Source organism: Bubalus bubalis, chromosome 24 (genome assembly GCF_019923935.1).
Source record: "Bubalus bubalis isolate 160015118507 breed Murrah chromosome 24, NDDB_SH_1, whole genome shotgun sequence".
Taxonomy (NCBI): domain Eukaryota; kingdom Metazoa; phylum Chordata; class Mammalia; order Artiodactyla; family Bovidae; genus Bubalus; species Bubalus bubalis.
The window spans coordinates 41,523,607-41,551,597 of NC_059180.1; the positions used below are offsets into that span (position 1 = coordinate 41,523,607).

The 27,991-nt window shown below is 61.5% G+C and overlaps 3 protein-coding genes across 4 annotated transcripts; 2 read left to right on the top strand and 1 right to left on the bottom strand.

Annotated features, from left to right (window-relative positions):
• Positions 1 to 78: 78 nt before the first annotated feature.
• On the top strand, positions 79 to 3,290 carry RPUSD1 (RNA pseudouridine synthase domain containing 1). Of its 2 annotated transcripts, XM_006049898.3 has the most exons (6): positions 80 to 256; positions 782 to 968; positions 1,044 to 1,167; positions 1,299 to 1,401; positions 1,566 to 1,667; positions 2,100 to 3,290. In XM_006049898.3, the coding sequence occupies exons 2-6, from the start codon at positions 787 to 789 to the stop codon at positions 2,513 to 2,515; spliced, it is 927 nt and encodes a 308-aa protein (XP_006049960.1). In that variant the 5' UTR covers positions 80 to 256; positions 782 to 786; the 3' UTR covers positions 2,516 to 3,290. The 2 variants fall into 2 exon arrangements, with proteins under 2 accessions (XP_006049962.1, XP_006049960.1); XM_006049900.3 differs by lacking the exon at positions 1,566 to 1,667 and having other exon boundaries at positions 79 to 256.
• On the top strand, positions 2,767 to 15,239 carry LOC102409906 (mesothelin-like protein). The gene is made up of 22 exons (XM_025275030.2): positions 2,767 to 2,803; positions 2,949 to 3,023; positions 4,089 to 4,202; positions 4,396 to 4,515; positions 4,649 to 4,754; positions 4,850 to 4,969; positions 6,811 to 6,886; positions 7,650 to 7,735; positions 8,736 to 8,791; positions 9,287 to 9,391; positions 10,500 to 10,608; positions 10,727 to 10,853; positions 10,926 to 11,116; positions 11,385 to 11,475; positions 11,689 to 11,830; positions 12,192 to 12,379; positions 12,456 to 12,611; positions 12,688 to 12,815; positions 13,630 to 13,760; positions 13,844 to 13,938; positions 14,142 to 14,397; positions 14,821 to 15,239. The coding sequence occupies exons 1-22, from the start codon at positions 2,767 to 2,769 to the stop codon at positions 15,063 to 15,065; spliced, it is 2,754 nt and encodes a 917-aa protein (XP_025130815.2). The 3' UTR covers positions 15,066 to 15,239.
• A 298-nt stretch (positions 15,240 to 15,537) lies between these two features.
• MSLN (mesothelin) lies at positions 15,538 to 19,186 on the bottom strand. The gene is made up of 10 exons (XM_006049902.4): positions 18,959 to 19,186; positions 18,384 to 18,427; positions 18,177 to 18,276; positions 17,405 to 17,583; positions 17,159 to 17,314; positions 16,842 to 16,984; positions 16,620 to 16,747; positions 16,209 to 16,303; positions 15,811 to 15,997; positions 15,538 to 15,735 (listed from the first exon to the last, which is right to left on the bottom strand). Exons 1-10 carry the CDS (start codon positions 19,041 to 19,043, stop codon positions 15,641 to 15,643), a joined length of 1,212 nt encoding a protein of 403 aa, XP_006049964.2. The 5' UTR covers positions 19,044 to 19,186; the 3' UTR covers positions 15,538 to 15,640.
• Between the last annotated feature and the right edge of the window lie 8,805 nt (positions 19,187 to 27,991).

Here is a 27,991-nt window from a genome sequence, read left to right on the forward strand (position 1 = left end):
CTGGGCGGGGCCGAGCCCTGACGAAAGAGGGGGAGCCGCGGGACCCGGGCGCTCTCCATTGGTCAGTAGGACCGCCTGTCCGTGCCTTGGGCGGGACGTGGGCGGGGCTGAGACCGCAGGCCGGGCCGGGCCAGGCGCACCTCTGTGGCCTGAATTACTGCTCCGGGACCACTGGGCCGCGAGGCGCGGGACGCGAGTGCGGGAACCAGGGACAGGTCGCGGCATCGGAAGCCCGGACGGCGCAGCCCAGCTGCAGGTCGATCCCGGAGTGGGCAGGGGCGCGGGAAGGATTTGCAGCCAGAGTCCACCGGGCACCCTTCCGCCGGTGTCCATGAGAGTTCCGCGGAGAGGAGCCAGAGCAGGGGGCGTCTGCGTGGGCGAGAAAGGGCCCCGTCTCCTGCTCTGTACCCGCCCCACTCAGGAAAAGGCCAATATCACGTGTCTGTGGCCCGCCTCGGGAAGAATCCGTGGGAGCAGGCTGGAGGGCAGGACTGCTTATCCCCACAGGCCCGGGTCTGGGCAGGACCGCCCCACAGCCAGAACTAAGGGCACCACTAGCTTGCCCGCTCCTAGCCAGAGCCCCCAACCAGTAGACGCCCTGTTCATCCCACTCAGAGGTTGGGAGTGCAGGCACACAGTCGGTCTACAAGCTTGCCTGACAGTATCAGTGGCTTCAGACCGACGGCCCTGGGGAGCAGGGGTGTTCAGGCCAGGTGGGCAGGGCTGTGATGAGGGCTAGGCAGCCCATAACCCCGTTCCACGCACTTGCCTCGCATTGCAGCCACCATGGAGCCAGGCAGTGTGGAGAATCTGTGTGTCGTGTACCGGAGCCATGACTTCCTGGTGGTGAACAAGCACTGGGACGTACGCATCGACAGCAAAGCCTGGCGGGAAACGCTGACCCTCCAGAAGCAGCTGCGGCACCGCTTCCCAGAGCTGGCTGACCCAGACACCTACTACGGGTTCAGGTACCCACAGTGGCTTCCACTGGGGGGGAAGCAGCCCCACAACCCAGCCACCACTGAGCCTCTGCCCCATACTAGGTTCTGCCACCAACTGGACTTCTCCACCAGCGGGGCACTCTGTGTGGCTTTGAACAAGGCGGCTGCAGGCAGTGCATACAGGTGCTTCAAGGACCGGCGAGTCACCAAGGCTTATCTGGCTCTGGTAAGGCCGGGCTGGTCCTTGGGGCAGGAGCCTCCGATCCTCCGTCCACTTTGGTAGGCTGTGGATGTCAGGTGGGCTTCCCAGCAGTGGCGGGTGACCCCATGAGCAGCATGTGACCCCCTGCCTGGCAGGTGCGGGGGCACGTCCAGGAGAGCCGGATGACCATCAGCTACGCCATCGGCAAGAACAGCACAGAAGGCCGGACCCACACCATGTGCATTGAAGGCACACAGGGTACGGAGGGCAGGGGGTGGAGGGACCAGGGACACAGCCGTCCAGAGGGGCCCCTGGATGAGCTGGGGCAACCAGGCCACATGACCGGGCTTCAGTGGACTCAGCCCCGGAGTGGCCTAACCCTAACCCCAGCTATCTCTCTGAGCTTGCCTCACTCCCCTCAGGTTGTGAGAACCCAAAACCAAGCCTCACAGAGCTGGTGGTCCTGGAACACGGGCTGTATGCAGGTGACCCAGTCTCCAAAGTGCTGCTGCAGCCCCTCACAGGTGTGCCCGGATGTGTGCCCAGGGCCCCTGCTCCCTGCTGACGATGTCCTGCCTTGGCCTCTCCCGGCACAGGGCACCACAGTGTCCCCATCCTGCAGGGGAGGAACCTGCCCGGGAGCCCCCAGCATGCTGACCAGGCTCACTCCTGCCCCCCCCATGCAACCTCAGAATCTGCAGCCTCTTGCCCCACACGAGGTCTCTCTGGTCTGGGTTCTCAGCTGACTGGGCACTGCTTTGGCCCTGCCCTCACCAGCAGCGTCCCAGAAGTTGCTTCTGTTTTGAGCTCTGACTTTGTGGCAAGAAGCACAGGGAGGTCTGACGTCCCCAGGGGCTGCATGAAGCTTCAAGGACAGCACTTGAGATGATGTGAATGGCTTTGGGGTGGGCACAGGGTTGTGCTCCCACCTGACTGCCCCCCTCTCCTCCCCAAAGGCCGGACGCACCAGCTACGCGTGCACTGCAGCGCCCTTGGCCACCCCATCGTGGGGGACCTGACCTATGGCCAGGCCTTGGGCCAGGAGGACCAGCCATTCCGTATGATGCTGCACGCCTTCTACCTGCGCATCCCCACGAGCACCGAGTGCGTGGAGGCCTGTACGCCCGACCCCTTTGTGCCCTCCCTCGATGCCTGCTGGAGCCCTCATACCCTGCTGCAGCCACTGGACGAGCTCGTCCAGGTCCTGCGGGCCGCCCCAGACCCTGACCCCTCAGAAGGAGGCCCCGGGCCCTGCAGCCCCTGCACGCCCCTACCTGGGCCAGGCCGGCCCCCACCACCCCCCGAGACAGACGTGCAGCGGGCCTCCTGCCTGCAGTGGCTATCAGAGTGGACGCTGGAGCCAGACAACTGAGAGCATCATGCTAGGATGGGAACAGCAGGCTGGGACCTGCAGGCCGGGGCTGCTGGTCAGAGCCCTGGAGAGTCCCTGCAGCGGCCAGGCCTAGAGCTGGGCAGCTGCGATCGCAGAGGACAGGACTCTTGGGCTGCAGGACCCACACTGGCCTCCGTACCAACGCTGCTCTCCAAATGGCCTCAACAGCGCCTCGCTGGTTCTAGAGCCTCAGCTCCAGGGACTGACTTGTAGACGTGATTGGGGTCAACATGCAAGAGGCAGAGCCAGGACCTGGGCCAGCCTTAGGTGGGCTCCTTCTGGCCCCCTACCCCACCCCCCAGAGCACCCTGCTGCATATTGCTCTGCCTGGACCTCCGTGCCCGCCATCCCCAGCCTGGCTGGGTCCTCCGTCTGCAGACCTCTACACCCTGACCCCCGCCCCCCGCGCCAGGCTGGTCCTACCTTGTGCCTTTGCTTCTGCCAGATTCTGGCCCCCCCACTCACATGCTGAGCGTCTCGCGTGGAAGTGGGTGTGGGCCACACACGTGCCATCAGCCCCCCCAACCCCCACCACATGTCATTCCTGCAGGCCTGCCCTGAGCATTGCCCTGTGGGGTCTTCCAGGCCCCTCGTTGCAGCCGCTGCCTCTACCGCCTGCCTGACAGTCCCCAGGCAGGACCTCCGCCTGGAGCCAGGGGAGCCAGGCAGTCTGTCCATCCCAACAACGTGGCCCAGCTGCAGGCCCAGCTGGGCTCTGAGGATGGAGAATAAACGCTCAGTGACAACCTGCAAATGGCTGTGAATGTGCCTGATGTGGAGGCTTCGGGGGGGCCTGGTCCCCCACCCCAACCCCTGCACGGAGCAGACCTTTGCCCTAGGTCCCCAGCAGGAGCCTGGATGGACCCTGTGGTCCTGGCTGCTGACCTTCCTACCCCCCACATGCAGAGAACAGCCTGCAGCCCTGCTGTAGGGGCTGGGCACAGAAGCTGGGTCAGCTGCGTCCCTGGAGGACCCCCAGGCCCCCAACAAAAGCATCAGAGCATCCGCCAGGGCTCCCCACAGAGCTGCTGCCCAGAAAGTGCCAACCTTGGGAATTCCAACATCTCAGAATGCCACAGGGGACAGGGGCAGGGGGTGGCGCGTGCATGGGCCTCCTGGCAGCAGTCACACACCACATCACTGTGCCCACCCAGGCGAGGCCCCTCCTCTCGGCTGGCTAAGGCAGACAGGCCCTGTTGTGGGGCTCCTGGGCTCAACCCAGCTGTGATCACAGCAAGAGCTCAGCCAGGGTGGAGCCAGAGGCAGCTGCCTGCCCAAAGGGTCTCTGAGACTCTGCCCCTGCTCCCTGCGCCTCCATCCCCTCATCCCTAACAGCACTAGGGGAGTCCACAGGGCAACAGCCCGCACAAACAGATGCTTACCGCAGCAGGCCAGCGCCAGCCTCCGTCAACCTGGAGTGGGGCGGGATAGCCTCCCCTCCCCGCACTCCCAGCCCCTCTGTCCTCACCAGAATGGCCCCTCCACCTCCCTCCCACTGTCTTCCTCCTCTGCCCTCCTCTCCCTGCCACCTGCCACCCCCACCCTAACCCAGCAATTTACCTGTTTCCTCCCCTCCTCGGGCCCCTGCAGAGCCTCAGGGGCCGTGTCAGCCTGGCTCCCCTGAGCCCCTCAGCCCCAGTGCAGGCTCCGCCCACAGCCCCTGCTGGTGAGTGTCTTCATGGAGGACGAAGGGTGGTCCCTGAAGGACTCGCCATGAGCCCACCTAGTGCAGGCTTCCGGCCCCTCCCCGGCCCCCTCGCGGCCGCACCCGCTACACCTCCTGCTCAGCCATCATGCCTGCTGCCACCACAGGGCTCACTGCTGCCCCCGGCCCCTCACAACCTGTCCTGGGCCTGCAGTGGACTTTGGAAGTCCCTCAGACACACCCTGTTGCTTCCTAGCTGCTGGCACCTGCCAGAGGGTCTGGGCCCACAGGGGCTGCGGCTGCGGCAGGACCATCTTGACAGCTTCCCTTGCAGGTGGCCTCCCTACCCAGCTCAGGCCGGGCCACCCCAGAGCACCCCAGGGAGTGGCCAAGTCTCTGTCCTTGTGCCCCAGCAACTGGGCACCGTGGGGCAGGCGGGGCTCCTGTTATGTCTCCCTGGATCACAGGTCCTGAACTCATGAGGGCGTTTCCCGTGCCAGGACAGAGAATCGTTTTTCTCCAGCGGGCCGGCGGCACTGCTGTCCACCACCCTCGGGTCCCAGGAAGCTGCTGGTGAGGCTAGGGAGCCAAAGGCTGGCCCACCCCCTCCCTTCCGGAGCCAGGAGTCCGCCCCCACCCCCACCCTCACCCTCACCACCTTGCCACAGGGACGGGGGCACACAGCCACCGCTGCCATGTGCCAGACTTCAGGACCTGCTTAGTGCCGAGGGGCCTGGGAGGTCAGCCAGGCTGCGGCCTGGGGCCAACCCTGACTGCTGGGCGGCAGGGTGGGACCTACTGCTGGGGAGGGCCTGGAGGAAAGCCAAGGGCACACAGGACCCACTGCAGAGCACAAGCCTGCTCAGGGCCCAGGGGCTGAGCCTGCAGAGCAAGCGACAAGACAGATGGCAAGAGGGCTGGACTGGACAGACAGGCAGCCACAGAGGGCAGTAAGGCAAGGTGGGAGGGTGGCAGGGCCCATGGGTGCCAGCTGCCCTGGGGATGCCCCATAGCCTAGCTTCTCTTCCTTGAGAGCCCCCCCATCCCCTCTGAGAGCCCCCAGGGCCAGATCTTGACCTGCTCCCTAGGGGTAGCCTGCCTCCCACCACTGGCGCCTGGGCTAAGGCCTCAGAGCCCAGACATGGGGTCCACCCACCGATCTGCCCCCCACAGCCTACTGTGGGCAGCCCACAGAGGTCACGCTCCAGGGGCACGATGCTGGCAGCTCAGGAGCCCAACCTGGCCATAGGGCCCAATCCCGCTCCCACTTACCTGCTTGGCCAGTCAGGCCTCAGTCTCCCCATCTGTAAAACGGGCTGGCGGGGGCAGAGGCCATGAGCAGTACATGGCAAAGCTGGGGACAGAGGGCCTTTCTACAGCTCGGCACTTGCCTTGTTGCTGTGTTCATCTGTCCACCCGGAGCCTGGGGTGCCCTGGAGGCTGAGCCCAAATAGGGTAGCGAGCGTCTTCCTCCTGCACTCACTGGCCTGTAGGGAGTGCCCTCCGCCCGGCCTGGGCTCTTGGGTGGGTGGAGACCCCATCACCAAGTGACGACTGAGTGCTTGAGAACTGACTGGCCAGCCTTGGGGGGTCACTGCTGGGGCCCAGAGTGAGACTGCCCACCTCCCGTGGGGTCCACCCCCTGAACCCCACCCTCTACAGACTCTAGGTGTCACTGTTGGGCCAGCTGGACAGGGACTCACTGGACAGCTTTCAGGAGGGAGGGACTGTCTCCACCGGCTCTGGGTGCCCTCCAGCTGTCGATGCTGTGGCTGGCCTTCTAGGGGTCAGGGAGTGGCCCTCAGCTGGTCCCTCCAACCCTCAATCCCCAAGGGTCAGCGCCTTGGCTTGTATGTGGCTGGCTTGATGGGCATGTGGCCCTGGGTGAGCTGGCCCTGCCAGGAGGGGACAGATGTGGTGAAAGCCAGAGGCTGGGCACGAGGCATGTGTGACCAGCATGGTCCTCCCATCAAGGCTGCCTGCACACTCTCCTTGCCCCACAGCGCACACACGTGTGGACATGCATGGGAAGCTCTGCTCCAGTACCCACAGAACAGAAACACACCACACATGTCACTCAACCCAGATGCCACAATGGGGCCACGTGTGCCTGAAATCCCTGCTGGGGACACACACGCACCTCCTGCACATGTATGCATGTAGAGGTGTGTGCTCCTGGGGATGCATAGACATGTGTGTGTGCTCATACATAGATGCCAGCACACACGTCAAGTGCAGGTGCGCACACGTACAGGTGTACACGCGACACTCAGGGCAAGATCATGCCTGAGCCAGGCCCCCCTGAGTGGGGAGGGACGTGTGCTGGACCGCTGCCAACCGTGAGCTAAGCCTCCTGCTCCCATGGGGCTGGGGAGCAGGTGCCCGCTGTGCCTGGGGCCTCCAGGGGCTGACAAGGCAGCGTCACCTGGTATAGCCCCACCCCTTCCTCTACACATCTGCCTGGAGGGCGTCGCTGCCAGAGTGGGTGGCTGGCAGGGCAGGGTGCTGAGCGGGTCATGGAGGTGAACGGAGACACGGGCGCTCCCACCTTGCACCACCCCTGTGCTCTAAGGCTCAGTTGCAGGGGCTGACCCCGAGTGGGCTGGGACCCCGTGTCTGGAGTCTACAGCATCCCTGCGTCCAACATCTGCCGTCTGGACCCCGAGCAGCCTCCCTCCAGGACAGACGGCATTCTTAGTGCTCAGGTGAGGGGCAGGGAGGGGCCGGAGCCACCACCCAACGGACACACAGGGGCCCAGCTGTGAATCGGGCCTCCTTGCAGCCCCGGGCAGATAGCTGAGCCCCTCTGAGCCTCCATCTTGCCCCCATGTGGGGTGTTTACCTCCCCATCTTCTTCGTGCAGAGCCCAGAGGCCCGCAGGTACCCCAAGCCGCTAGTCCGTGCATGGCCATGGCCTGGGGACTCGCAATGAGGACGAGGCTCCCTGCCGCTGTCCCCACCCCAGGCCTGTTTTGGCCTCTACCACGGCCAGGGCGCCCAGCAGACTGCAGCATGGGTTGTGCCCGTGGCCAGGTCACACTGGGCATCTGAGATCTGGGAGGGGAAGGGGGCTCCCTGGGCGCCGGGTGCGGGGTGAAGCTGGGTGGCACCAGAGGAGGTCGGGGCCACCAGGCCTCTCCCAGCTGCTGCAGGCACTGACTGGATCCTGGAGGTCCACCACCCACCCTGCCCCCCAAAGCTGTCGAGAGATTTGCTCATGGGAGACATGGCAGCCAAGCCCATGGGTCCCCTGAGCCTGACCTGCAATAAGAAAAGCCCTAAAATCTGGCCTGGCTCCCCCACAGCCCCACTGCTCCCTTTTGTTCCAGAGATTCACTGTTTGTGGGTTGTGCCTAAGACATGGCTGCAGCCCAAGATTCAAGGTCCCCTGCCCCGTGTGACCCTGGATGGTGACCTCCCCTCTGCAACTACCTCCCCCGGCCTCACCACCTTCCATCTCCTGTCCAGCTTGACCTGGACCCACTGCCTGTGACCCTACTGCCTTCCTGCCAGGACGACCTGTCGGCACCACACAGCCATGGGCCCCAGAGCAGGTGAGACGACTCTCCCTCCCCCTCTTGGAGGGCAGTGCCCACGGCTGGCTCCCAGGGGGTGGCAGAACCACACTTCCCCCTCCTGAGCCTCTACCTGGGGTCCTGCCCTGGGCCCACCACTGGGGGTCGGGGAGCAAAGGGGGCGGCACAGATGGGGCACTGGGCCGTGGGGACAAAGCAGGGACAAGGGGGCCACGGCCGGGAAAGACTGAGCATTTGAGGAGCAGGAGGAGGTGGGTGCTGACCCCTGTCCCCTGCTTCGGGGTCTTGGGGCTCAGAGTAAGAGGGCAGAACCGTAGGGGTGGAGGGAGAAGGTGCGCTTATGTGGACACTGCTGGGCCCGTGTGCAGGCCATCACATAGGTGTGCACGTGCTTCCTGACACAGTCACATGCCACCATCCACACATGCATACACACTGTCACACACACGTGTACACATTGTCACATATACGCGTACACACCACCACACATGTGCACGCACACCACCACACATGTATGTGCACACCGCCACACATGTATGTGCACACCGCCACACACGAGCATAAGCACTGTCACAACCGTGTACATATCATCACACACGCACATACACACCATCACACATGTGTGTACACTGCCTCACCAGCAGCCACACAGATATACTGTGTGGGCATGAAGACCACCACAGACATGTACACCCCACCACACGTGTGGCTACACCACCACACAGGTACGAGGTGCACACGCGTACAGCACCAGACAGAAGACACACTGCCACACACGCCTGCCTGTCAGAGGTGCCCAGCAGGCTCGGGGCCAGGCGGGCGCATAGGTGCCCAGCTCCCCAGGTGGTGCTCCCCAGCGTCAGGGGCGGTCACAAGCCCACCCGGGATGCAGGGCCCTGGTGGACCCACACGGGACGCTCCCACACACGTGCGCGTGGCCTGTTCTGTTCCAGGTGCCCTGGTGAGCCCGGGCCTCGCCCTCCTGGTGTCACTCACTGCCCACTGCTCTCACCCCCAGGCCGAGGGCGCCTCCCAGGGAGGCCTGGATGCCAGCAGGGCTGACCTGTGGGCCAGGTGAGTGCAGGCTCCGCGTCCACAATCAGGTTTCCTGCAGCAGATTTCCTGGATGGGAGTGAGGAGGGACCACCTCCAGGGTCTGCTCACGACGTGCGGGCATGGCCGAGCAGGGCTCCAATACAGAGGCCTGGCCCCGGTGGCCCAGGTTACTCGCTGGAGATGGCTCTGGGCCTCTGGGCCTCTAGGGTCCTGCACTGGAGTCGCACCCACACGGCTGGGACAGGCCCCCCTCCGCGGCCTGGAGACAGTCACTTCCTGTCCTGAGGCCTCTCAGTTTCGTTCTCTCCACCCTGAACCTGGCTGCCCTCTCAGGCCCCAAGACTGAGACCCATCTAGGGGGTCTCCTGGTGGGGGCTGGAAGTCACTGGTCTGCCCCCATCAACGGACCAATCAACTGAACCACCAGGCAGGGTTGCAGGCCCAGCTGGACCAGTCAGGCCCTGGGTGTGGTCTTGTGAGATCTGACCCTCGCTGGTGCATGGGTCTTCTTAGAGTCATACCATGAGGACAGCCTGGCTGTGGGCACCCAGCAGATGCCCTCCAAACCCTCAGCCATCTTGGGGCCTCGGAGCCCTAAGACCCAGAACTGGGCCCCTGGTACCAGGCCTCAGACCCAGAGTCTGGACAGGGGTCACTTTTTTTTTTTTTAATGTTTATTATTTTTTAAAATTGTATTTGGCTGTGCCGGGTTTCATTTGCAACATGCAGAATATTCAGTCTTCACTGCACACATGGGATCTTTAGTTGTGGCATACAAACCCTTAGTTGCAGCATACGGGACCTAGCCCCACCAGGAATCGAACCCAGGCCCCCTGTATTGGGAGTGTGGAGTCTTAGCCACTGGACCACCAAAGAAGTCTCTGGACAGGGGCTTGTTGTAAGCCTTGCTCATAGCTTGGAGCCTTGGCACCACAAGGGTGCCCTCGGAGGAGGGACGTCCACACCTCTTGCATCTCTCACCCTCACCCCAAGTTGAGGAGTCTGACCTCCATCCCGAAGGCTGCAGTCTGGGGCCCCTACTCCCTCTGCCCCTCACCGTCAGCCTCCTTTCTGCCCAGTGCCAGCGCCTCCCTCCTGCAAGGTTTCTGGTGCCAGCCGGCAAGCCAGCTGTCCCGCGACCAACTTGCAGCTCTCATCAGGAGGATGGCAACACAACACGTCCTCCTCAGAGCCTGGCAGGTCAGCGGCGGCCACCGCCAAGACTGCTTGGGGGTCGAGGGCAGGGGTGGACTCCCTGGAGAAGGGCCCCAGGGACAGGCAGGAAGGGAGGTGCCCCTAGCAGGGGGCCCGGGCAGCACAAGGTCAGGATCGTGGGGTCAGGACGCAGGGTAGTTCTCCTGGAGCGCGAGGGCCACTGTACCGACAGTCTTATTATAAAATTAATGTAAAATCAGTAATACATTTGACATGACCTGAAGGGAACGGGACAAGATGTCCAGGCAGGGGTGGATTGGGTAAGTGGACCCTTAGTGAGCCACCATGGTGGGGCCCGACACCGGAGGGGAGGGGCTCTGGGGCTGGTGTTCCCTGTCCTGTTCTCACCTGGAGGTGGATGCAGGAAGAGGCGGACAGGAAGTCAAGTGACAGAGAGCTGCCAGGCAGGAGGGGTTGGTGGACACGGGACAGAACTGAGAGGTGGGTGGGGGCTCCAGGGAGGTCCCAGTCAGAGCGGAGGGCCCAGGAGAGCCCAGGCCATGCAGCGAGTGACATGCTGCCCGCCCTGCCCAGCTCAGCTGCCTGGCCAACCTGGCCGCCCGACAAGGCCTCCAGGGCGACTTCGAGCTCCACCCCCCCGACCTGCTGCTCTTCTATAAGTGAGTGCCCTTCCCCACCCAGCACCTGGCCGTGTGGGCTGAGCACGCTCCCGGGGGCACCTCCGTCACTCAGAGGCCCCCCGTCGGCCCTCCCAGCGGCCCCCCAACCTTTCCGCAGCCTGACGCAGGTGAAGGAAGCAGACTGCCGGGCCTTCATCCGCCGCGCCGCCCAGGGAGACACAGAGTTGCTGGCCAATCTGCCCAACCAGAGGACTGCCCTGCGGCACAGGGCCCTGGTCTGCCTGGTAGGTGCCGTGGGCTAGCTGGCCGGGTGATGGGCTGTGGGACCAGGCTCATGCTGACCTGCTATCCTACAGGGAGGGCCCCAGCCAAGGCTCAACGCCTCCGACCTGCTGCTCCTCGGGGTCCTGGTGTGTGACATGGACGCTTCCAGCATCGTGGCAGCAGACCCCCATGTGCTGCAGAATCTGCAGCACTGTCCCCGGCTCACAGCTGCCCAGCAGGCTGCCCTCAACAGGCTGCTGGCCAGTGGCAGGACCGTCCTCGGGTGGGTGGGGGCCCCCCCTTCTGCCTAGGCCTCCCCTCCTGCAGATGAGAGAAGAGGCAGTCTGGGGGTTGATGTTCACAGCCCCACTGACCTCCAAGTCCGACCCAGCTCACGCCCCACCCTGACCCTGCAGCCCATGGGGTACCCAGAGACCTGGGGCGGGAGCGTCCACTGGGCAAGCCCTGGGAATGGCACTCGGGGAGGGCAAGTGGCCTGACGGGTCCTGGCGCTGCTCAGGAACCGACTCGGAGCCCCCTTTGCACACCAGGCTCCCCGGCTCCTGGAATCTGGAGGGGCTGCAGGCTCTGGGACGCCTGGCATCATACATAAGCCCCAGGCTGTGGATGCAGGTGCAGGAGGTAGGTCAATGCCCCAGGTGGGGTGATGGCGGGGGAAGGGGGATCCAGCCGACCTTCCACCAACCTGTCCAGCCCTGAGGGCCGGCCTGCAGCCACTCTGATACCCAAGTGGTGTCCCCAGTCATTCCCCGTCATGGAGTTTCTGTCTGAGGGGAAGGAGAAGGGAACAAGTGGCCCTCCCCAGGGTGTGGACTCTGCAGGCCCGCCCGCCAGGCCGTGGGCCTGGACTTCTTCCGCAGCACAGTGGCCGCGTGCCGCGCAGGGCAGCTCAGGCAGCGTGATGCCAGGCGCTTTGTCACGAGCTTCCTCGAGGCCAAGTCCAAGGCGGTGTCCTCACCGTCCAAGCGGGACACAGGTCAGTGTGGCCACCATGGCCTGGGGGTGCTGCATTCCCCTCTGCTCGGGTTTCTCATCCTGCAGTGGGGGCCCCAGAGGCATGGCACCCTCTGCCTGGACCTCCTGAGCTTGGCCAGGGCCTGCGTCCTGGCCGGAGCGAGTGGTCAGAGTGGTCAGCCCCAACTGGTGGGGCTGGTTTGGGCACTGAGATCAAGGTCAGTGTTGACTCAGCCTGGTCTTGGCCAAGTTTTTGGCTAGGAGTCAAGCTTGGAAAGAGTCAAGGTTAGGAGTGAGGTGGGGCCCAAAGTCAGCAGTGGTGGTCAGCTCAGGCAGAGGCTGACCAGCCAGGTCCTAAACACCAGCACCCCACCGTACCACAGGGAGACCCTGCGTCCTTGGCAGCATCACTGCGGCCACCCTGCACGATGACCTCTTCCTGATGCGCTATGACTGCGGGCAGCTCGAGTCCTGCCTGGGCAGCAGCGTGCTCAGGGCCAACCTGGACCCCCTGCTGCAGCACCCGCTGCCTGCCGAGTGCCAGCAAGTCGTCAAAGCTAAGCTAGCTAGGGTGTGCCAGGGCCCGGTGGTGGGAGGGGGTAGGGGGTCACGGTGTGGCCTGACCACCACCTGCCGCCCACCTGCAGGTCTACCCGGGCGGAGTCCCTGAGGAGCAGCTGCGGCTCATCCCCTCGCTGCTCTACCTCTACTCCCTCTCGGAGATCGGCCAGTGGCACATCACGTCCAAGGACACGGTCGTGACCCTGTTGGCTCCAGACGGGGCCCTGGAGAACCAGACCGAGGTGAGGGTGGGTTGGGGTGTGGTGGGCAGGAGACGCTCGCTGACCCTGGCCTTGCTGACCCCAACCTTGCCTGCAGGCCATCCTGCAGAAGTTCCTGGACCACAATGGCACAGTCACTGCTGCGCTGCTCGTGGCCATTGGGGGCTCTCGCCTCTGCTGGATGAGCCCCCGGCAGATCCAGGACATCCGGCCCTCAGAGTTCCGGTGAGCCCCCCTCAGAGTTTCGGTGAGCCCCCGTCAGAGTTCCCGCCCCAACTTTGGAGCCAGCTCCACTCCTCAGCCAAGGCAGGCCCAGGTCGGGGCCCAGGCCAGGCCTTCCGAGGTCACCAGCTTCCCATGGCCTCAGTGACAAAGGTTTACAAGCAGAGTGACTGAAAGCAACAGAATCGTGTCCTCTCATAGTCTGGAGACCAGAAATCTGAAATCCAGGCGTCAGCAGGGCCGTGCTCCCTCTGAGACCTGAAGGGGAAGCTCCTTCCTCCTCTCCCAGCTTCGGGGGCCCCATCACCCATCTCTGCCTCCCTGTGCATACACTCCCTTCTTCTTTGGACACCAGTCATTAATTTAGGGCCCACCTTAAGTCAGTGTGTGCCGACTCACTGGAAAAAACCCTGATGCTGGGAAAGTTTGAGGGCAGGAGAAGGGGACGACAGAGGATGAGATGGTTGGATGGCATCACCGACTTGATGGACATGAGTCTGAGCAAACTCTGGGAGATGGTGAAGGACAGGGGAGCCTGGCGTGCTGCAGTCCATGGGGTCGCCAAAAGCCCGACACGACTCAGAGACTGAAGAACTAAGTCAGGGTGACCGCATCTTAATCTGATTATGTGTACAAACAGGAAAGATCCTATCTCCAAATCAGGTCACACTGTGAGGTTCTTGGTGCACCTGCGTCCACACTACGGAGCCCAGTACCGAGGGCAAGGGGAAAGCCGCAGTTCGGGGTGAGAGGGCGGGGCCGGTGTCCCCAGGTGGAGGGCCCCTGGCCTGCCCACGAGCCGCGCCCCCTCCCCCAGGCTGGCCGGGGCCCTGGACATCTCCTCCTGCCCTCAGACCCGCAAGAACGTGCTCTTTGACAAGGCCCGGGAGGCCTTCGCCAGCGCCAGCACCTCGGACACCTACTACCGCTTCATGCGCCCCTACCTCGGTGAGACCCCGGCGGGCGTGGGGCCCTCCTCCCGGAGCCCCGCCCCCTCGAGGCCCCGCCCCTCACCGCTGCCCCGCCCCTAGGCGGTGCCCCGGTGGAGGAGCTGCGGCACCTGGCCGAGGCTAACGTCTCCATGGACATCGACACCTTCACCAACCTGAACCCCCGAGTGCTGCAGGTGGGTGGGGGCTGCCCGTCAGGGGGAGTCGGGGAGCCTTAGGTTACGGTCTGCAGGCCCCAACACCCCAAAGTCTGAGGTGTGCAGACAGTGTGGGCCCCAGGTCACTTCTCCAAGGTGTTTGGCAGGGTCTTACCACCCCCGCCCCCGGCCAAGTGCTGACCCCGCCCCTTCCCTCCTCCACCCTTCACTGCCTCCCGCAGAGCCTGACCGTGGGCAACGTGACAACGCTGCTGGGTCCGAATGTGGGGGACCTGCAGAAGGCTCGGAGCCACCCCATCATCAGCTCCTGGCTCCGCAGCCTCAATCGGTCAGCCCTGAGCGAGCTGGGCCTGGACACGGACGCCACCAGCCCCACCAGCTCTGCCCACTCGACCACTGGGACGCCCAGCACCACCCTCTGGACGCGCCATCAAGCCCCCACCTCAGAAGGGCCTGGGAGCACCGCCCCCAGCTCGGGTACCCTGCACCCACCCTCCCCCTGGGGTGGGCCATCCCCCCTCTGCTTTGTGTGCCCCTCCCCCCCCCAACCTGACATCCGCTACTGGCTTCTCCTCTTTCGCCCAATCTCATTCTCTGCTGGTGACGCTTCCCATATGCCTCCTTGGGTGACACATGGGTGACTCTGACTTAGCACTGCATTGCCTGCTGAGTTAGTGAAGACACAGTCACCTCCCCAAACCTGCTGAGCAGCAGAAAGTGGAGGATAGGGGAGCTCTGAGGTCCTGGTTGGGGCCCAGAAGAGCAGCGCGACCTGGGGGTCCTCACTGCTCTTCCCCACCTTCAGGGGCGGCGGGAGCTGTGAGCCCTGAGCCTGGGACGCAGGGCAGCCTGGGAGCTCCCAGCTGGGCTGAAGGTGCTCCCTCTGTGTCCTACCTGCAGGCAGCCCACCAGCCCCCCTGGGGTACCTGCCACTGGCTGTGGCCCTGCCCGCAGGCCTCCTGTGGCTGCTGTATGGGGGCACCCCAAGGCCCAGCTGGGAGCACCTGCAGGGCATCTGCGGCATGGTGGAGGACCTCACTGCCCCAGCTCCACATGCAGGAGAACAGGGGTTGGCATGTGGAGCTGGACGCCTGCCTAGACCAAGACGCAGGCCCCAGGGGACCTGGCCACATCCCCCATCCTAGGGGCCTTCAGGGCCAGTCCCTGCCTACGCCCAGCTCCCAGGACCTGGAGCCAGAACGAGGGCCTGGGCCCGGGGTCACGGCCCCAGCCCGTGAGGAAGATGCTGCCCCTGTGCTCAGGCTTCTTCCATGGACTGACTTGGCCAACTGACTTGAATAAAGGACAAGGTGATCTTCCTGCCTGTGTCCCTTTGATCTGGGCCTGAGGAGGGACAGAGCCCCTCTCAGCTGGGATCAGGACTCCAACTGGCCATCTCCTGGGGCAGTTGTGTCACCAGAAGCCACCTGGACCATTGGCCTGAACTCGGGGGAGACCCTGCGTGGAAACAGCGCCAGGAAGGCCCTGAGGGCCTCCTGCCTGGAGCCCCTCCCCCTTCCAAGTGCGCGTGGGAGGGGCTGCAACCCAGGCGGCCCTGTGCAGAGGGCACAGCCGTCAGGGCTCCCCTTCAGTCCTCAGAACACCACGGGGCACCTCTACAAGAGGGGGATGGGGTTCTTTTATTGAGCTCCAGAGCCCTTGGGGTCCAAGCCCGGTGGGGTCTCCACGCAGCGCCGGTCGCCAGGCCACAGCAGCAGGCTCAGCTCAGGACCGAGACCAGGAGCAGACTCGCGGTCACAGTGAGCACGGGTCCAGGCCCTTGTCCGAGGCGGTGGGGGCCTCCCGAGGAGGCCTCTGCACAGAGAAGAGGCGCCTCAGCCCCTGCCCCTCACTCTGCCCGACACCGCCCAGCCGGCCACCCCAGCCCACCTCGGCCGCGGAGGTCCAGGACCAGGTAGCCGTTGGGGACGCCGCCGACGAGCCCCAGCCCCAGCCTGTCCAGGTCCTCCTGCGACTGCCGGGAGATCCAGTCCCGCAGGAACATGTTCCCCGCCTCAGCCTTCAGGCCCACCAGGTTTGGGCCCAGAAGTTTCTGCACCTCGGCCACGGTTAGCGACTGCCAGAGCCCGCAGGCGGCGGTCAGAGTTATCCTGCCTTTTCCCAGAGGCTTCGGTCTTCTCCTGCGCCCAAACCACCCCAACATCCCACCCACGGACCCCGCCTTAGCCTCTGTAGACCCTGGAAGGGGCTTTGATGGCCGCCCCTCCCAAGACCCCGCCCCTAGAGGCCCCGCCCACGGGAGGGCCCGCCTTTCCCTGCCGTCGTACCAGCACCGCCTCTGTTGTCAGTTTCTTGAATGCCGCCACGTCTATACTGATGTTCTGCGAAGTAAAAACCCGCAGGTCTTCCGTGGAGGCCCCACCTGCCCTCGGGGAGAGGAGACCCCAAGTGTGAGACCGTGCAGCAGCCCCCAGTCCCACCCTCTGACCACAGGCTACCAGAAGCCACTTCTTCTACCAAGAGTCCCTTTTCCTAAGGAATTCCTGGGCCCCTGATTTGCCTGCTGACCACCTGACCCTCTGGGTTGAAGGACAGGTTGGAGGTACCCAGAACTCACAGGGTCTCAGCCAACACACACTTGGAGGGACAGACTGTGAACACTGGTCACGCCACCAGTGGACTGCCCAAAGACGGGGGAGCCTCAGGCATCATTCGCCCTGTATCTTCCCCGGGCTCACCCAGGAAGGGCTTGATCCTTGTGAAGTATTCAGACCCGCTGACGTTCTGGAAGGCCATGCGGGCCTTGTGGTAGAGGACAGCCATCTGAGGTGGGCTACACGCGTCCAGGTCCTGGGGTGTGGTCATCCTGGGGAGGCAGCATGGGGCTGGGCAGCGAGCTCAGAGCACAGCGAGCTCGGAGCACAGCACTCCCACCACCCCCGACAGACCCCAGGACTCACCAAAGCACGCTGAGCTGCACGGAGCCCAGCTGCTCAGGGCGGAGGAAGCACAGGTAGGCAGGGCGGAAGGTGGCCAGGGTGTCCAGGGCGGCCTTATCCAGCTGGCCTCCTCCCCCTACATAGCGGGCAATCAGGGCAGCCACCTGTGGGAGAAGGCCACTCAGTGGCTTGGGGCAGGGAGATGTATGCCCTGGGCCTTGACCACCTCACACCCTGTGCCACACCCAGGCCTGTGCCATCTCACACTGCGCCCCCCCCACCGGGCCTGCACAGCCTCACAGCCAATGTCTGCCCCTCCCCACCCCCACAGCTCTTACCTGAGCATCTACCCCACGCCCTTGGCTGACTTTGAGCAGAGATTTCACAGTGTCCAGGGAAGTCACATTCCACTTGTGGATGTCCGCAGGGGTGACGTAAAGGAAGAAGTAACTCAGGTGCTCGATCAGGGACTGGGGATACCCCTGCGGGTAGAACTTCCGGGGGAAGGGACCGTGAGGGCCGCGGCCATGACTGGGGCAGCGGGGACGGCCGCAATGTGGCAGGCGGGCTGAGCCCTGAACTACCTCATCCAGTTTGCGCTTGAAAATGTGCAGCTGCTGGTAGGTGAAGGGAATCAGGTTCACTTGTCTCATCTGCGCGGCCAGCAGGGCCCCGTCCACACAGGCCTCCAGCTCCCACTCCTCATAGAAGAAGAGGTTCTCATCCACCACTTGGGCCTCCCGCCCGGGGGGGCAGGCCTTCTCTGCAGGGACAGCCAGGGGGTGGAGGGTGCTGGGCTTCTCCTGTCAGCCTCCTCCTCCTCCTCCTCCCACAGGGTCTCCCTTCGCTGAGACCCTGAGCAACACACGACTCTCTGGGCCTCGGTTTGAAAAGTGAAAGTCGCTTAGATATGTGCGACTCATCGGTCCATGGAATTCTCCAGGCCAGAAGACTGGAGTGGGTAGCCTTTCCCTTCTCTAGGGAATCTTCCCAACCCAGGGATCGAACCCAAGTCTTCCACATCACGGGCAGATTCTTTACCAGCTGAGCCACCAGGGAAGCCCAAGAATACTGGAGTGGGTAGCCTATCCCTTCTCCTGTGGATCTTCCTGACTCAGGAATCAAACCAGGGTCTCCTGAGTTGCAGGTGGATTCTTTACCAACTGCGCTATCAGGGAAGCCTGGGTCTCCATTTACTCATCATCAAATGGCGCGATTCTATTCACTCTCCCGCGTTATCATGATTGAAGGAGCTCAGTGGCCAGGAAGGGCTGCAGGTACAGGTAGAGGAGACCTCACGGTGCTAGCCCCCAACCCCCGCCTCCTGACACCGATGGGGCTGGGCTGCATGCTCACTCTCTGTGCCCCGCCGGGCCCTCGAGAGGAGGACGGTCAGCTCAGGCTGCTGCCAGGACAGGTCCCAGGATGTGCGCTGCAAACTTGAGGTCAGGAGAGCCTGAGAACAGAGCAGAGCTGGGACTGAGCGGGGAGTGTCCTGGGGTCCGAGGAACCCGCCCAACCAGGGCCAGAAAACGTTCCCCTGACTCCCCAGAGGGTCCTTACCAGTCCCACGTCTGCAGCCTGGGCCCTGGAAGGTAGAACCCAACCTGCAGGGGAGGGGACACCAGGCTTGAGGGGTGGCCAGGGGCTCCACCCTGGGAGGAAGGGGGCCACGGTGGTCCCTCCCGGCCAGCCCCTGGTGTCACAGCCCACGACGCCCCACGAAGGAGCACAGGCCTCCCCATCCTCCTCCTGGGGCCCCTCTGCTCAGGACAGGCAGACGCCTGTGCTATGGGCACCCTCAGTTTGGCCTGTGCCCCCATCACTACCCTGCTTCGGCCTCCAGCCCCGCCGGGCAGGGGGGTCCAGCAGGGCTGCCAGACACAGTCCCCTCTGGGGGCAGAGATGAGGCTAGCTGCCTGCCTGGAACTCGCACCTGCTGACATTCAGGACATGGGTCTCTGAATTCAGGGGCACTGGATGGGGTGGGGGGCCGTGCCCACAGTGGGGGAGCACCCGCAAAGCCAGCAGAGCCTTTCCTGAGGCCCCGGCCCCCTGTGGACAGCCCCCCCCCACCCCCCACCCCCCACCCCCGATCTCCGCAGTCCAGCATCCGGCCACCCACCCTCAGTGCTCACCAAGGCAGAGAAGCAGGAGCAGGAGGCTGCCATGGGCGGGGGTCCCCCAGGACCCCAGGCGGGGCGGAGTGGTCTGCAAGGCCATGGTCTGCGGCGCTCTGATGTCCCCCACACTGTGTCCCCCACCTGCGACACGGCCCCAAGCCAGTGCTGAAGGGGCACCGGGGCTGGAGGGCTCAGACCTGCACAAGCCTCCAGGGCGTCTGTGCGGCAGGCCCCCGGCACCAGCCGGCCCTGGCCCCACCCATCTGGGAAGTCGGCCCCTCCTGCGGGGTCAGGGTGAGTCAGCCCGGCCCCCAGCTGTGAGGGCCCCAGCTGGCGCAGGCCTCTCGCCCCGCAGGGCAGGGCGGGGCAGGGCAGTAGTCTCCTGTAAGGAGGCAGGGCCGCTGCTGGCTCTGGCTGACCTCGGTTCCCCACTCAACACTGGGGAGCTGAGCGGACCCCCACCCTACCCCGCAGCATGGTCATCTCCCTTGGGCTTTGTGCAAACCCAGGGCCTGCTGGGGCACCAGGCTGGCAGGGCCCACCGGGTTCCCTCCTGAGCTCCCCTCCAAAGCAGAGGCCTGGGAAGCGCCAAAGGGAGTTCCGCAGGGCCTAGGGGTCAGAACTCCAGGCTTTCACTGCTGTGGCCCAGCTTCAGCCCCTGGTGGGGGAACTGAGGTCACACATGCCATGTGATACAGCCAAAACACAACCGAAGGTGACAGCCCTTTCTGCCAGTCAGCCCCGTGGGTCGGGGCAGCCGGACATTCTGGGGGGACCCTCCTGTGCTCTCTGGAGTGGGGTTGGGGCCTCTGGACCATTGTGGGCAGGAGGTGGGTGGGGAGTGGATCTCTGGAGAATATTGTCCCAGAATAGGTGGGGGTCAGAAGCAGACCAAACTGCTGTCCACACGCATCTCCCAGGGAGGCCTGGAGGGGGGCCACCAGGGCCAAGTGGAATGGAACATCGCCCTCCACCAAACCTCTGCCCAGGCCTGTGTTGGGCCCACCCCGGCCCAGAAATGGGGGCACACTTCTGTGCTTCAGGACCCCCTTTCAGCAGGGCAACAAGCCCAGCCTGCAGGGAGTGTCCTGGGGAACAGCAAAAGCCCAGGGGGGCCCCCCGCCCCCACCAGGCCCCCAGACCAGAAAATAGGCAGTTGAGTGGGGCCTTGCCCCAGGGGTGGGTGAGGCCTTTCAGGAGCTCTGTGTCCCCCTGCGGTCTCCCCTGAGCCTCCAAACCCAGCCTCAGGTAATGAGGGACCCCACACCCCAGGTAGGGGTGCCCTCAGAACCTTTGCCGGCCACTGTGGGCCCTGGCACCTGTAACCTTTGCACCCCATACCACCACGCAGGTTAGGTCAGGGCCACTGAGGCACCTCAGCTGTCAGGGTGGCAGCTCCCAGAGTGGCCCAAGTGTGATCACAGGGGTCACGGCTGTTTGGGGCCCCCCAGGCCACGAGTGCAACAAGGACACAGGCCACTCACGGCGCTATCTCCCTTCACAAGACCGCTTCCCTTTCTGGTACCCAGGGTGGTCCCCTCTCCAACCTTGAGTCCTTCAAGACCGGTGTCCACCTGGCTACCTGTCACTCATGAACCACCTGCACACTCCCCCGAGTGCCACTGGATGTGGGCCTGCATAGACACTGCACTCGCTGGAGAAGGTGATTTAGGCCCTTGCCCAGGACCTGGGGTGGGCCTGCCTGGCAGCACGTGGGGTCTGGGGTCTGAGTGGACCACCAGCTCATCAGAGAGGCGCACGAGGTAGCGGTGGCCGTGGCCGTGTCTGTGTCGGGCTGGCTCCAACGCCCAGCCCAAGAGTCCTGAGCTCATGGCCTCCAGCAGGTGCGCAGCTGCAGGACGCTGGTGGAAGCTCTCTCCCTTCCCACCTGTCTCACCACCCACAGACCCTCCCACCCCAGCCCAAGCTCGGCCCCCAAGGTCTGGCTTTCAGCTGGTGGAAAATGAAGTCAGACCACATTCCCTGCCAGCCCCAGGCCACTCTAGTGAGAGAGGGAAGGGGCATAGAACACACATTTAGAGGCTTGGATACAGGATCATTTCATCCGCCCCAAGCAGAGATGCCTTGCGGCTTGCCTGTGGTCACACAGCCTATCAGGAGCAGCTGGGGCTAGGATGGAATTGACCCTGTGGGCATAGCCCTCTGAGATCAGGGGAGGTGGTCCCCGCCGCTCCCCAGGTGCAGTGGCGAGAAGGGTGAAGCACCAGTGGGGGCAGGAGAGGGGGGCTGCCCTGTCTCCCCCAGCCTCCCAGGTTGGGCCCAGTACCAGCCTCTGCCCAATCCCTGCTCCCAGCAGAGCTGTTTGGCTGGAGGTGCCGACAGAAGTGTCCCGCCGTCACCTCCCCCACACGCCCTCCCTCGTGACCCCACCCCACGCAGATGAGGCCGAGCTCAGTCAAGAGCCTGGAGCCTGGGCTGGGTGCTGAAGACCCCGGTCACTTCCCCAGGGTCAGCGGAGGGGGGGCTCTGCCCATGGTGACTCTGATGTTCTGAGCCTGTTTCCTCAACTGGGATGTAGACTCCTGGTCTGTCAAGGGAAACAAACGAGGGGCTGGCCAGCAGCTGGGAGGGATAGGACTCAGGCTGCAGGAATGTGCGGGTGGAGACCTGGGGAGGGCGTGGGGGCAGGGGAGCCGCCTCTGTCTTTTCCTCTGTGGGCAGGCGTGGGAGCTCCAGGTTGGCTGACCGTCAGGTACCAGGCATGTATGGGGAGTCAAGGCCTCGCCTCATCAGGTTTTATTCTCCCATTTCTAAGGTGGTAAAACTGAGGCTCAGTGCCGCAGAGATGCCACAATCGCACAGTAAAGCCAGGGAGTGGCCCCCAGCTGGTGCTATGAGGGTCTTGACCCGAGTCAGCATGTTCTGGGTGATTGCTGCCTGGCCAGGACATGACCTCCGGGAGTGAGCTCCAGGCTGGGGGTGGTATGGCGGTGAAGTGGCCAGGGAGGGGGCCTTGGGAGCTCACCTGCCCATACACTGGCCATCTTCCAGAAGGGAGGTGGAAGGCACCTTCCTGCTGCTGTGGCCCCCGGGGTGGACAACATGTGTCTTTGTGCTGGCTGGACACCAGTGTCTGCATCCTGACTTGGGCACTTGTGGGCACTCGTGCAGATCCTGACTTGGCCCCACAGCCTCCGTGTGCACCCCTGGAGCCAGAGTCCCTGGCAGCTCCTTTGATCCCTGCCCCGCACCCTCGATACTTCAGTCAAGTCTGTCTGCAACACACACCTGCAAATGTTTCTGTTTGTTGATCTGTGTATGTACAACTACCCCGTCTCTGACCTCTCTCCATGGGCTGGGTTTTCTATTCTGTGCAGTCAAGCCCGATACCAATTCATACAGAATTCAGGACGGCTGCCAGGTACATTAGGGGAGGAAATGGCAACCCACTGCAGTGTTCTTGCCTGGGAAATCCCATGGACACCAGGGACATGAACTAACTCACAGATAGAAGTGTCTTTTTTTAAAAAAAAAACTCATGTTCATAGATAACAACTGAAAAATCCAGGACAAAATATTTAAAAACCAACTCCCAGGACTTCAGTGGGTTTAGACTGGGCGCTTCCACTGCAGGGGGTTTGGGTTCAATCCCTGGTTGGGGAACGAAGATTCTTCATGCTGCATGGCACAGCCAAAAACCAATAAATTTATTTTTTAAATACACAACAATTCCGAGGGCTCTGGGGAGTGAAGGGAAGGAGGCAGATTTTGAATGGGAATCGATATTCATGGGAAGGTGTCAGGGAGCATAGATTTCCCTTGTGGGTGTAGCTTTGTGGAGTGGTGTGCTCAGACACCAGCCGAAATTCCTCATCTTTCTGGTCGAAGGAGCCAGAGAGCAGAGTAACTAGAGAACTCTGAAAAGGAGACAGCAGAGGAAGGGCTCCCAGATTCTGTGTATGAGCCCCACCCAGCCCCTCAGTGACACCTGAACCACTGTGTGTGCGAGGCAGACAGCTGAAACGGCCAACTGGCCAAAACTCTGCCCACCTTCTGAATGGCAGGGGTCACAATTCAAGCCTGACCAAGTTCATTCTCTGCCAAAACAGAGGCAGCAACAGTCTTTGTAGAAATATAACAGAATGCAGTGTCTACACAACAAAAACAGTCACAACAGTCAGGATAAAATCCAAAGCTGCTGGCGCAGGGAGAGCCGGGAGACTGTGACTTGTCTTCAGGGAGAAGAATCTGCTGGGGCCGCGATAAGACAGTGTTAGGATTATCAGACAATGAGGTCATGGAAAAAATGGGTTCTCATGCATGCAGAGGTAGGGAAAAATGAAAATAGTCCTTAAAGAACCAAGTAGGGCATTTTGGAAATGAAAAATACAAAATCTGGAATTTAAAAATTCACTAGATGGACTTAACAGGGTTAATCGCTTCCACTGGAGGGTTAGGTGGGGCCCCTGCAACTGCACATTTCCATGAATTTGGAGATGTGAGGAGGTTCCTCTGTGCCTAACTGCAAGAATTGCAGTTTGAGCCCAAAAGAACCAACAGCTGCAGCGCAGGTGGGAACTGACAGTTCACGTCCTACGTTACTTTGATTGCACAGGAGGTGTGTGCGACTCATTACTTTTCTTGTTAACATGAAGACCATGCTTTGCATGTAAGTTCTATTTTCCCTCCTAACTTTAGGTTGTCTTCGTTAAGAGACACAATCAGGCCCCTAGCAAAAGCTAAATTCCAAAGCCATTCAGTGATAGATGATTCAAGTTAAAGGAATCACGCTGAATTGTACGCTTTACATGGGTGGGTTAGATGGTGTGAGAATTCTTTCTCAGGAAAGCTATTTTTAAAAGACAGGCCAAGGGGCTGAACCGGCTTCCCTGGGACTCAGTGGCAAAGAACCCACCTGCCAATGCAGGAGACACGGGTTTGATCCCTGGGTTGGGAAGATCCCCTGGAGGTGGAAATGGCAACGCACTCCAGTATTCTCGCCTGGGAAATGCCATGGACACAGAAGCCTGGAGGGCTACAGCTGATGCCGTCGCAAAGAGGCAGACACAACTGAGCAACTGAACAACGGTCAACAGACAGTTGACAGAAGAAGAATCGGGAATGGCCAACGGGCTCGTGAAAAGATGCCTGACTCACTGGGGAGGTGCAGATCACACCCCTCGCCACAAGACATACACCCGCCCACCAGAACCAGGACCCTTAAAGGGACCAACAAGGACAAGTGTGTTGCGGGCGTGGGGCAGTGGGACTCACACCCTCTGGTGGGAGCACAGGGTGGTGCTGGCATTTCTGCCAGGCGTTTTTTGTTTGCTTGGCCATGCTGTACAGCTTGTGGGGTTTCCTGACCGGGGACTGGACCTGGGTGCCCAGTGGTGGAAATGCAGAGTCCTGACCACTGGACCACCAGGGAATTCCCTTGACTAAGCTGTCTATTTAAGCCACCTCCTGCCGTAAGCAATGGGATGGAAGATCAGTGTATCGGCCATCACCGGACACGGGAAGGTGAGCTGACGGCCCTGCACGCTGTTCTGGTCCGTGTGTGCAGAGCCGTCGCCCCGCTGGGTGGTGGTCCGGGCTGTCTTGATCCACCCTCACAGCCAGGTGATGGCAGGTCCCCCGAGGGCTGTGCGTAGGGTGTGGTCGCCACCTCCCAAGGGAGATGGCAGGGAGGCGGCGCACTCGGGTCTCTCCTCCTCTCCGCAGGACGACTTCAGGAGTACACTCAGCGTGTTCACCCCCACCCCGGGGCACCACAGTGGGCCAGGACCTTGCACGTGGGAGCTGGGTCCTCCTCACTGGGGCGCCGCTCCACACAGGCCGCCCCAGCTGCAGCTGGGACCACCTTGCGGCCCAGAAACCCGGGATCCAGCTGCCGTCGCTGTTTTCCACCCTCTTTCCACTTCTTAGTTTCTTAAGAAGTTGGATATGCTCCTAACCACAGAATGTAGCCATTCTACACCTAAGTAATCACTCCGGAGAAATATGCCTGGATGTGCACACAAAGCCTCGTACATGATTATTCATAGCAACTCTGTTTACAATAGCCCCAGTCAGGGGGAAAAACAAATTTCCATCAATAGACCAGCAGGGAAATGAAATATGATATTATTCCTATGATAACATACTAGTCAGAAATAACAAGGAACAAACTACTGATACATGAAGAAAAAGAATGAATTTCAGCATCATTATGCTGAGTATGGAGAAGGCAATGGCAACCCACTCCTGTACTCTTGCCTGGAAAATCCCATGGATGGAAGAGCCTGGTGACCTGCAGTCCATGGGGTCTCAAAGAGTCGGACACGACTGAGTGACTTCACTTTCACGCATTGGAGGAAATGGCAGCCCACTTCAGTGTTCTTGCCTGGAGAACCCCAGCGACGGGGGAGCCTCATGGGCTGCCGTCTATGGGGTCGCACAGTCAGACACGACTGAAGCGACTTAGCAGCAGCAGCATGCTGAGTATATACCGCATGGTTCCGTTTCTACAAAAATGTTAAATTGCAAACTAATCTATCATGACAAAAGCACAGCAGTCATTGCCAGGGGCCAGGCAGCTTCACTAAAACTCAGGACTCCTGTTCGTAGGAGGGGCGGAGAGGGATCTTCTGGGGCTGGTGGGAACATTCTGTCTTGACTGGAATGCAGTTTCACGGGTGTGTAACCACCAAAGCTGTTTGGACTGTGCCCTTATTGGATGCCTTTATGGTGCGTAAGTTACACAATAAGATTGATTTAAAAGTCAGTAGCATAATATTTTAAATGGATAACCAACAAGGACCTATTGTATAGCACAGGGAACTCTGCTCAGAGCTATGTGGCAGCCTGGATGGGAGGGGGGTTTGGGGGAGAACATGTGTATGTATGACTGAGTCCCTTCTCTGTTCGCCTAAAACTATCATAACATTGTTAATCCCCTATACCCCAGTACAAAATAGAAAGATCAAAAAAAGAAAAAGAAATAAAAGAGGCAAATCAGGGAAAAAAAGATCAAGAGCATAACAGCTGCTGACAAGGATGGCGAGGAACTGTCACGTCGGGGGTTGCAGGTGGGGATGTCAAGACGAGCCATAGCTGCGGAGGACACTCTGGCAGGTCGTCAGGACTCGAGCCTGGGCCCACTGCGTGACCCTGCAACTGAGATACACCCCAGGCCAGCGGTCCTCAACCTTTGTGGCCCCGGGGCCAGTTTCCTGGAAGAGACTTTTTCCACGGACAGGGGACACAAAGTCTCTAGAAATCAACCTCAGTAGGTACACAGGACACCTAGCTTTATATGGAAGAACCCAGCCTGATAAAGGGCCCCTGACATTAGTCTATAAATTCAATTCAACCCTAGTGAAAATGCTAGGAGGACCTTTTTTTCAGGAACTCAACAAACTCATTCAAAAAAATAAAGAGAATAAATATCCATGGTGATATAAAAAGAAGAGGCAAGCTCCCAGATATTAAGATAAAGTCAGAGTGATTAAGATAGGAACAAAGGCTCAGATTAGAGACTTCAGGCAAAACACACCTGTGGGGGGACTTCACGCCCGGAAGGCGGTTCCTCAAAGCAGTGGGGGCGCAGGTCCAGGGGACCGGTGGTTTGGGAAACAGGACGCCCTGGATGAAGAGAAGGGAAGCAAGACCCCTAGTTTACACCACGTGCAAGCTGGATACTGAACACGGTCAAGACCTGTGTGTGGTGGAGGCAACTATATAGACAGAAAAAAGGCAGTGATTGAGGGAGATGCCCAGACCCCACAGCAGGACTTTCACTGTGCGGCATGGGCAACCCGACTTCCTCAGAGTCGAGGACCCCTCTCTACTCAGGAGACGAGCCAGCAGCTAACAGCAGCTCTCAGACGGAGAGAAGACACGTCCAACACCCAGAGTGCCTCGGCTCAGGAATGAGACCACGCAGAGGACCGCACACCAAGAAAAGCTGGAAATCAACAGAAACAGTGGCCAGGACACAAGCACGAATTCTCATAGGGAGGCCGAGCGGCTGGTGGCTTCCGAAGCCAGAGCCGACCTTCGAGAGAACCGTAGAAAGTCGAATTCAAACAGGAGGTTTACAGAATTAGAAAGGTGGACAATAACAAGTGCTGAGACAGAACCAGCGATAGGTTTTTTTTTTTTCTGTAATAAGCAAAAGTAAGTGATGCTTATTGAAGAAATGTAGAGAAGCGTGGAGAGGAGGCGCGGCTTTGCCCCTCGCTGGGCTTCCCTGGCTCATGGCCGGCTTTGCGCTCAGCCCCCCTCAAGTGAGGCCCCCACTTGTCCTGCCAGCTGTTGCTCCCAGGCAGTCCTTGGCTTTTCCACTCTCTTTGGACAAACAAAGCAACTTTAGGGCTGTTTATTCTGCCCGTTAATTTTTTTTTTCTTTTATTTTCACACAGCTATATTCATTCTCGTCAGGGCACCCTGACACACCTGAGAATCTGGATAAACAGTCACTCCTGGCTTTGCTGGTTTCCCCCAGGACCCATTTAGCTCTGATCCAATAATCCCCATGAGGCCCAGGGCAGCCGGCCAGCTCCCCGTGTAGGACCCATGTCCTCAGAGGGCAGGAGCCATGCCCCAAGCTCAGGAGGCTGGCTCCTGCTCTGGCTTCTCAGTTTGTCCCCCAGTGTGGGCAAAATAGGAAAGAGGACTGGAGGCTGCTGCTGGCCTGGAGCCAGGGGCCAACCCATCAGTGGGCCTCTGTTCCTGGTCACCTCCTCCAGGAAACCTTCCTCACCCCAATTCAGCCAGCGCAAGTGGCCTGAGTGTGCTGGTACCGTGAGTGGCTCTCCTGGGCTGGGGGGTACGGGACAGCCACTCGCCCAGCTTATCTTATGCCCAGATGCCCAGTGCTGTCTGGCCACCTCCCGCTGGGCCCCTGCCGCCGCCTGGGCCCAGCCCACCAGGTCAGTGCCACCAGATGTCCGGCTCTGTGGCCAGGCTCGCCTGCAGCTGCAAATGGCGCCATCTGGTCCAGACCCTGGGGGCCTTCCTGCGATGACTTCAGCAGATAGAGGCATAGGCAGGCATGGGCAGCCTGGTGCTGGGGGTTGGTGGGAGAAGGGAGAGTGGCAGGAG

Bases quoted from the DNA above. Each gene is read 5' to 3' on its own strand.
- RPUSD1 (XM_006049898.3), top strand. From the start codon at position 787: ATGGAGCCAGGCAGTGTGGAGAATCTGTGTGTCGTGTACCGGAGCCAT. The intron at 969-1,043 runs GTACCCACAGTG...GCCCCATACTAG, and splicing joins GACACCTACTACGGGTTCAG to GTTCTGCCACCAACTGGACT. The intron at 1,668-2,099 runs GTGTGCCCGGAT...TCCTCCCCAAAG, and splicing joins GCTGCTGCAGCCCCTCACAG to GCCGGACGCACCAGCTACGC.
- LOC102409906 (XM_025275030.2), top strand. From the start codon at position 2,767: ATGCAAGAGGCAGAGCCAGGACCTGGGCCAGCCTTAG. The intron at 6,887-7,649 runs GTGAGGGGCAGG...TCTCCTGTCCAG, and splicing joins ACGGCATTCTTAGTGCTCAG to CTTGACCTGGACCCACTGCC. The intron at 14,398-14,820 runs GTACCCTGCACC...TCCTACCTGCAG, and splicing joins GAGCACCGCCCCCAGCTCGG to GCAGCCCACCAGCCCCCCTG.
- MSLN (XM_006049902.4), bottom strand. From the start codon at position 19,043: ATGGCCTTGCAGACCACTCCGCCCCGCCTGGGGTCCTGGGGGACCCCC. The intron at 18,428-18,958 runs GTGAGCACTGAG...CCTCCCCTGCAG, and splicing joins GCTCCTGCTTCTCTGCCTTG to GTTGGGTTCTACCTTCCAGG. The intron at 16,985-17,158 runs GTAAGAGCTGTG...CTTCTCCCACAG, and splicing joins GGCGTGGGGTAGATGCTCAG to GTGGCTGCCCTGATTGCCCG.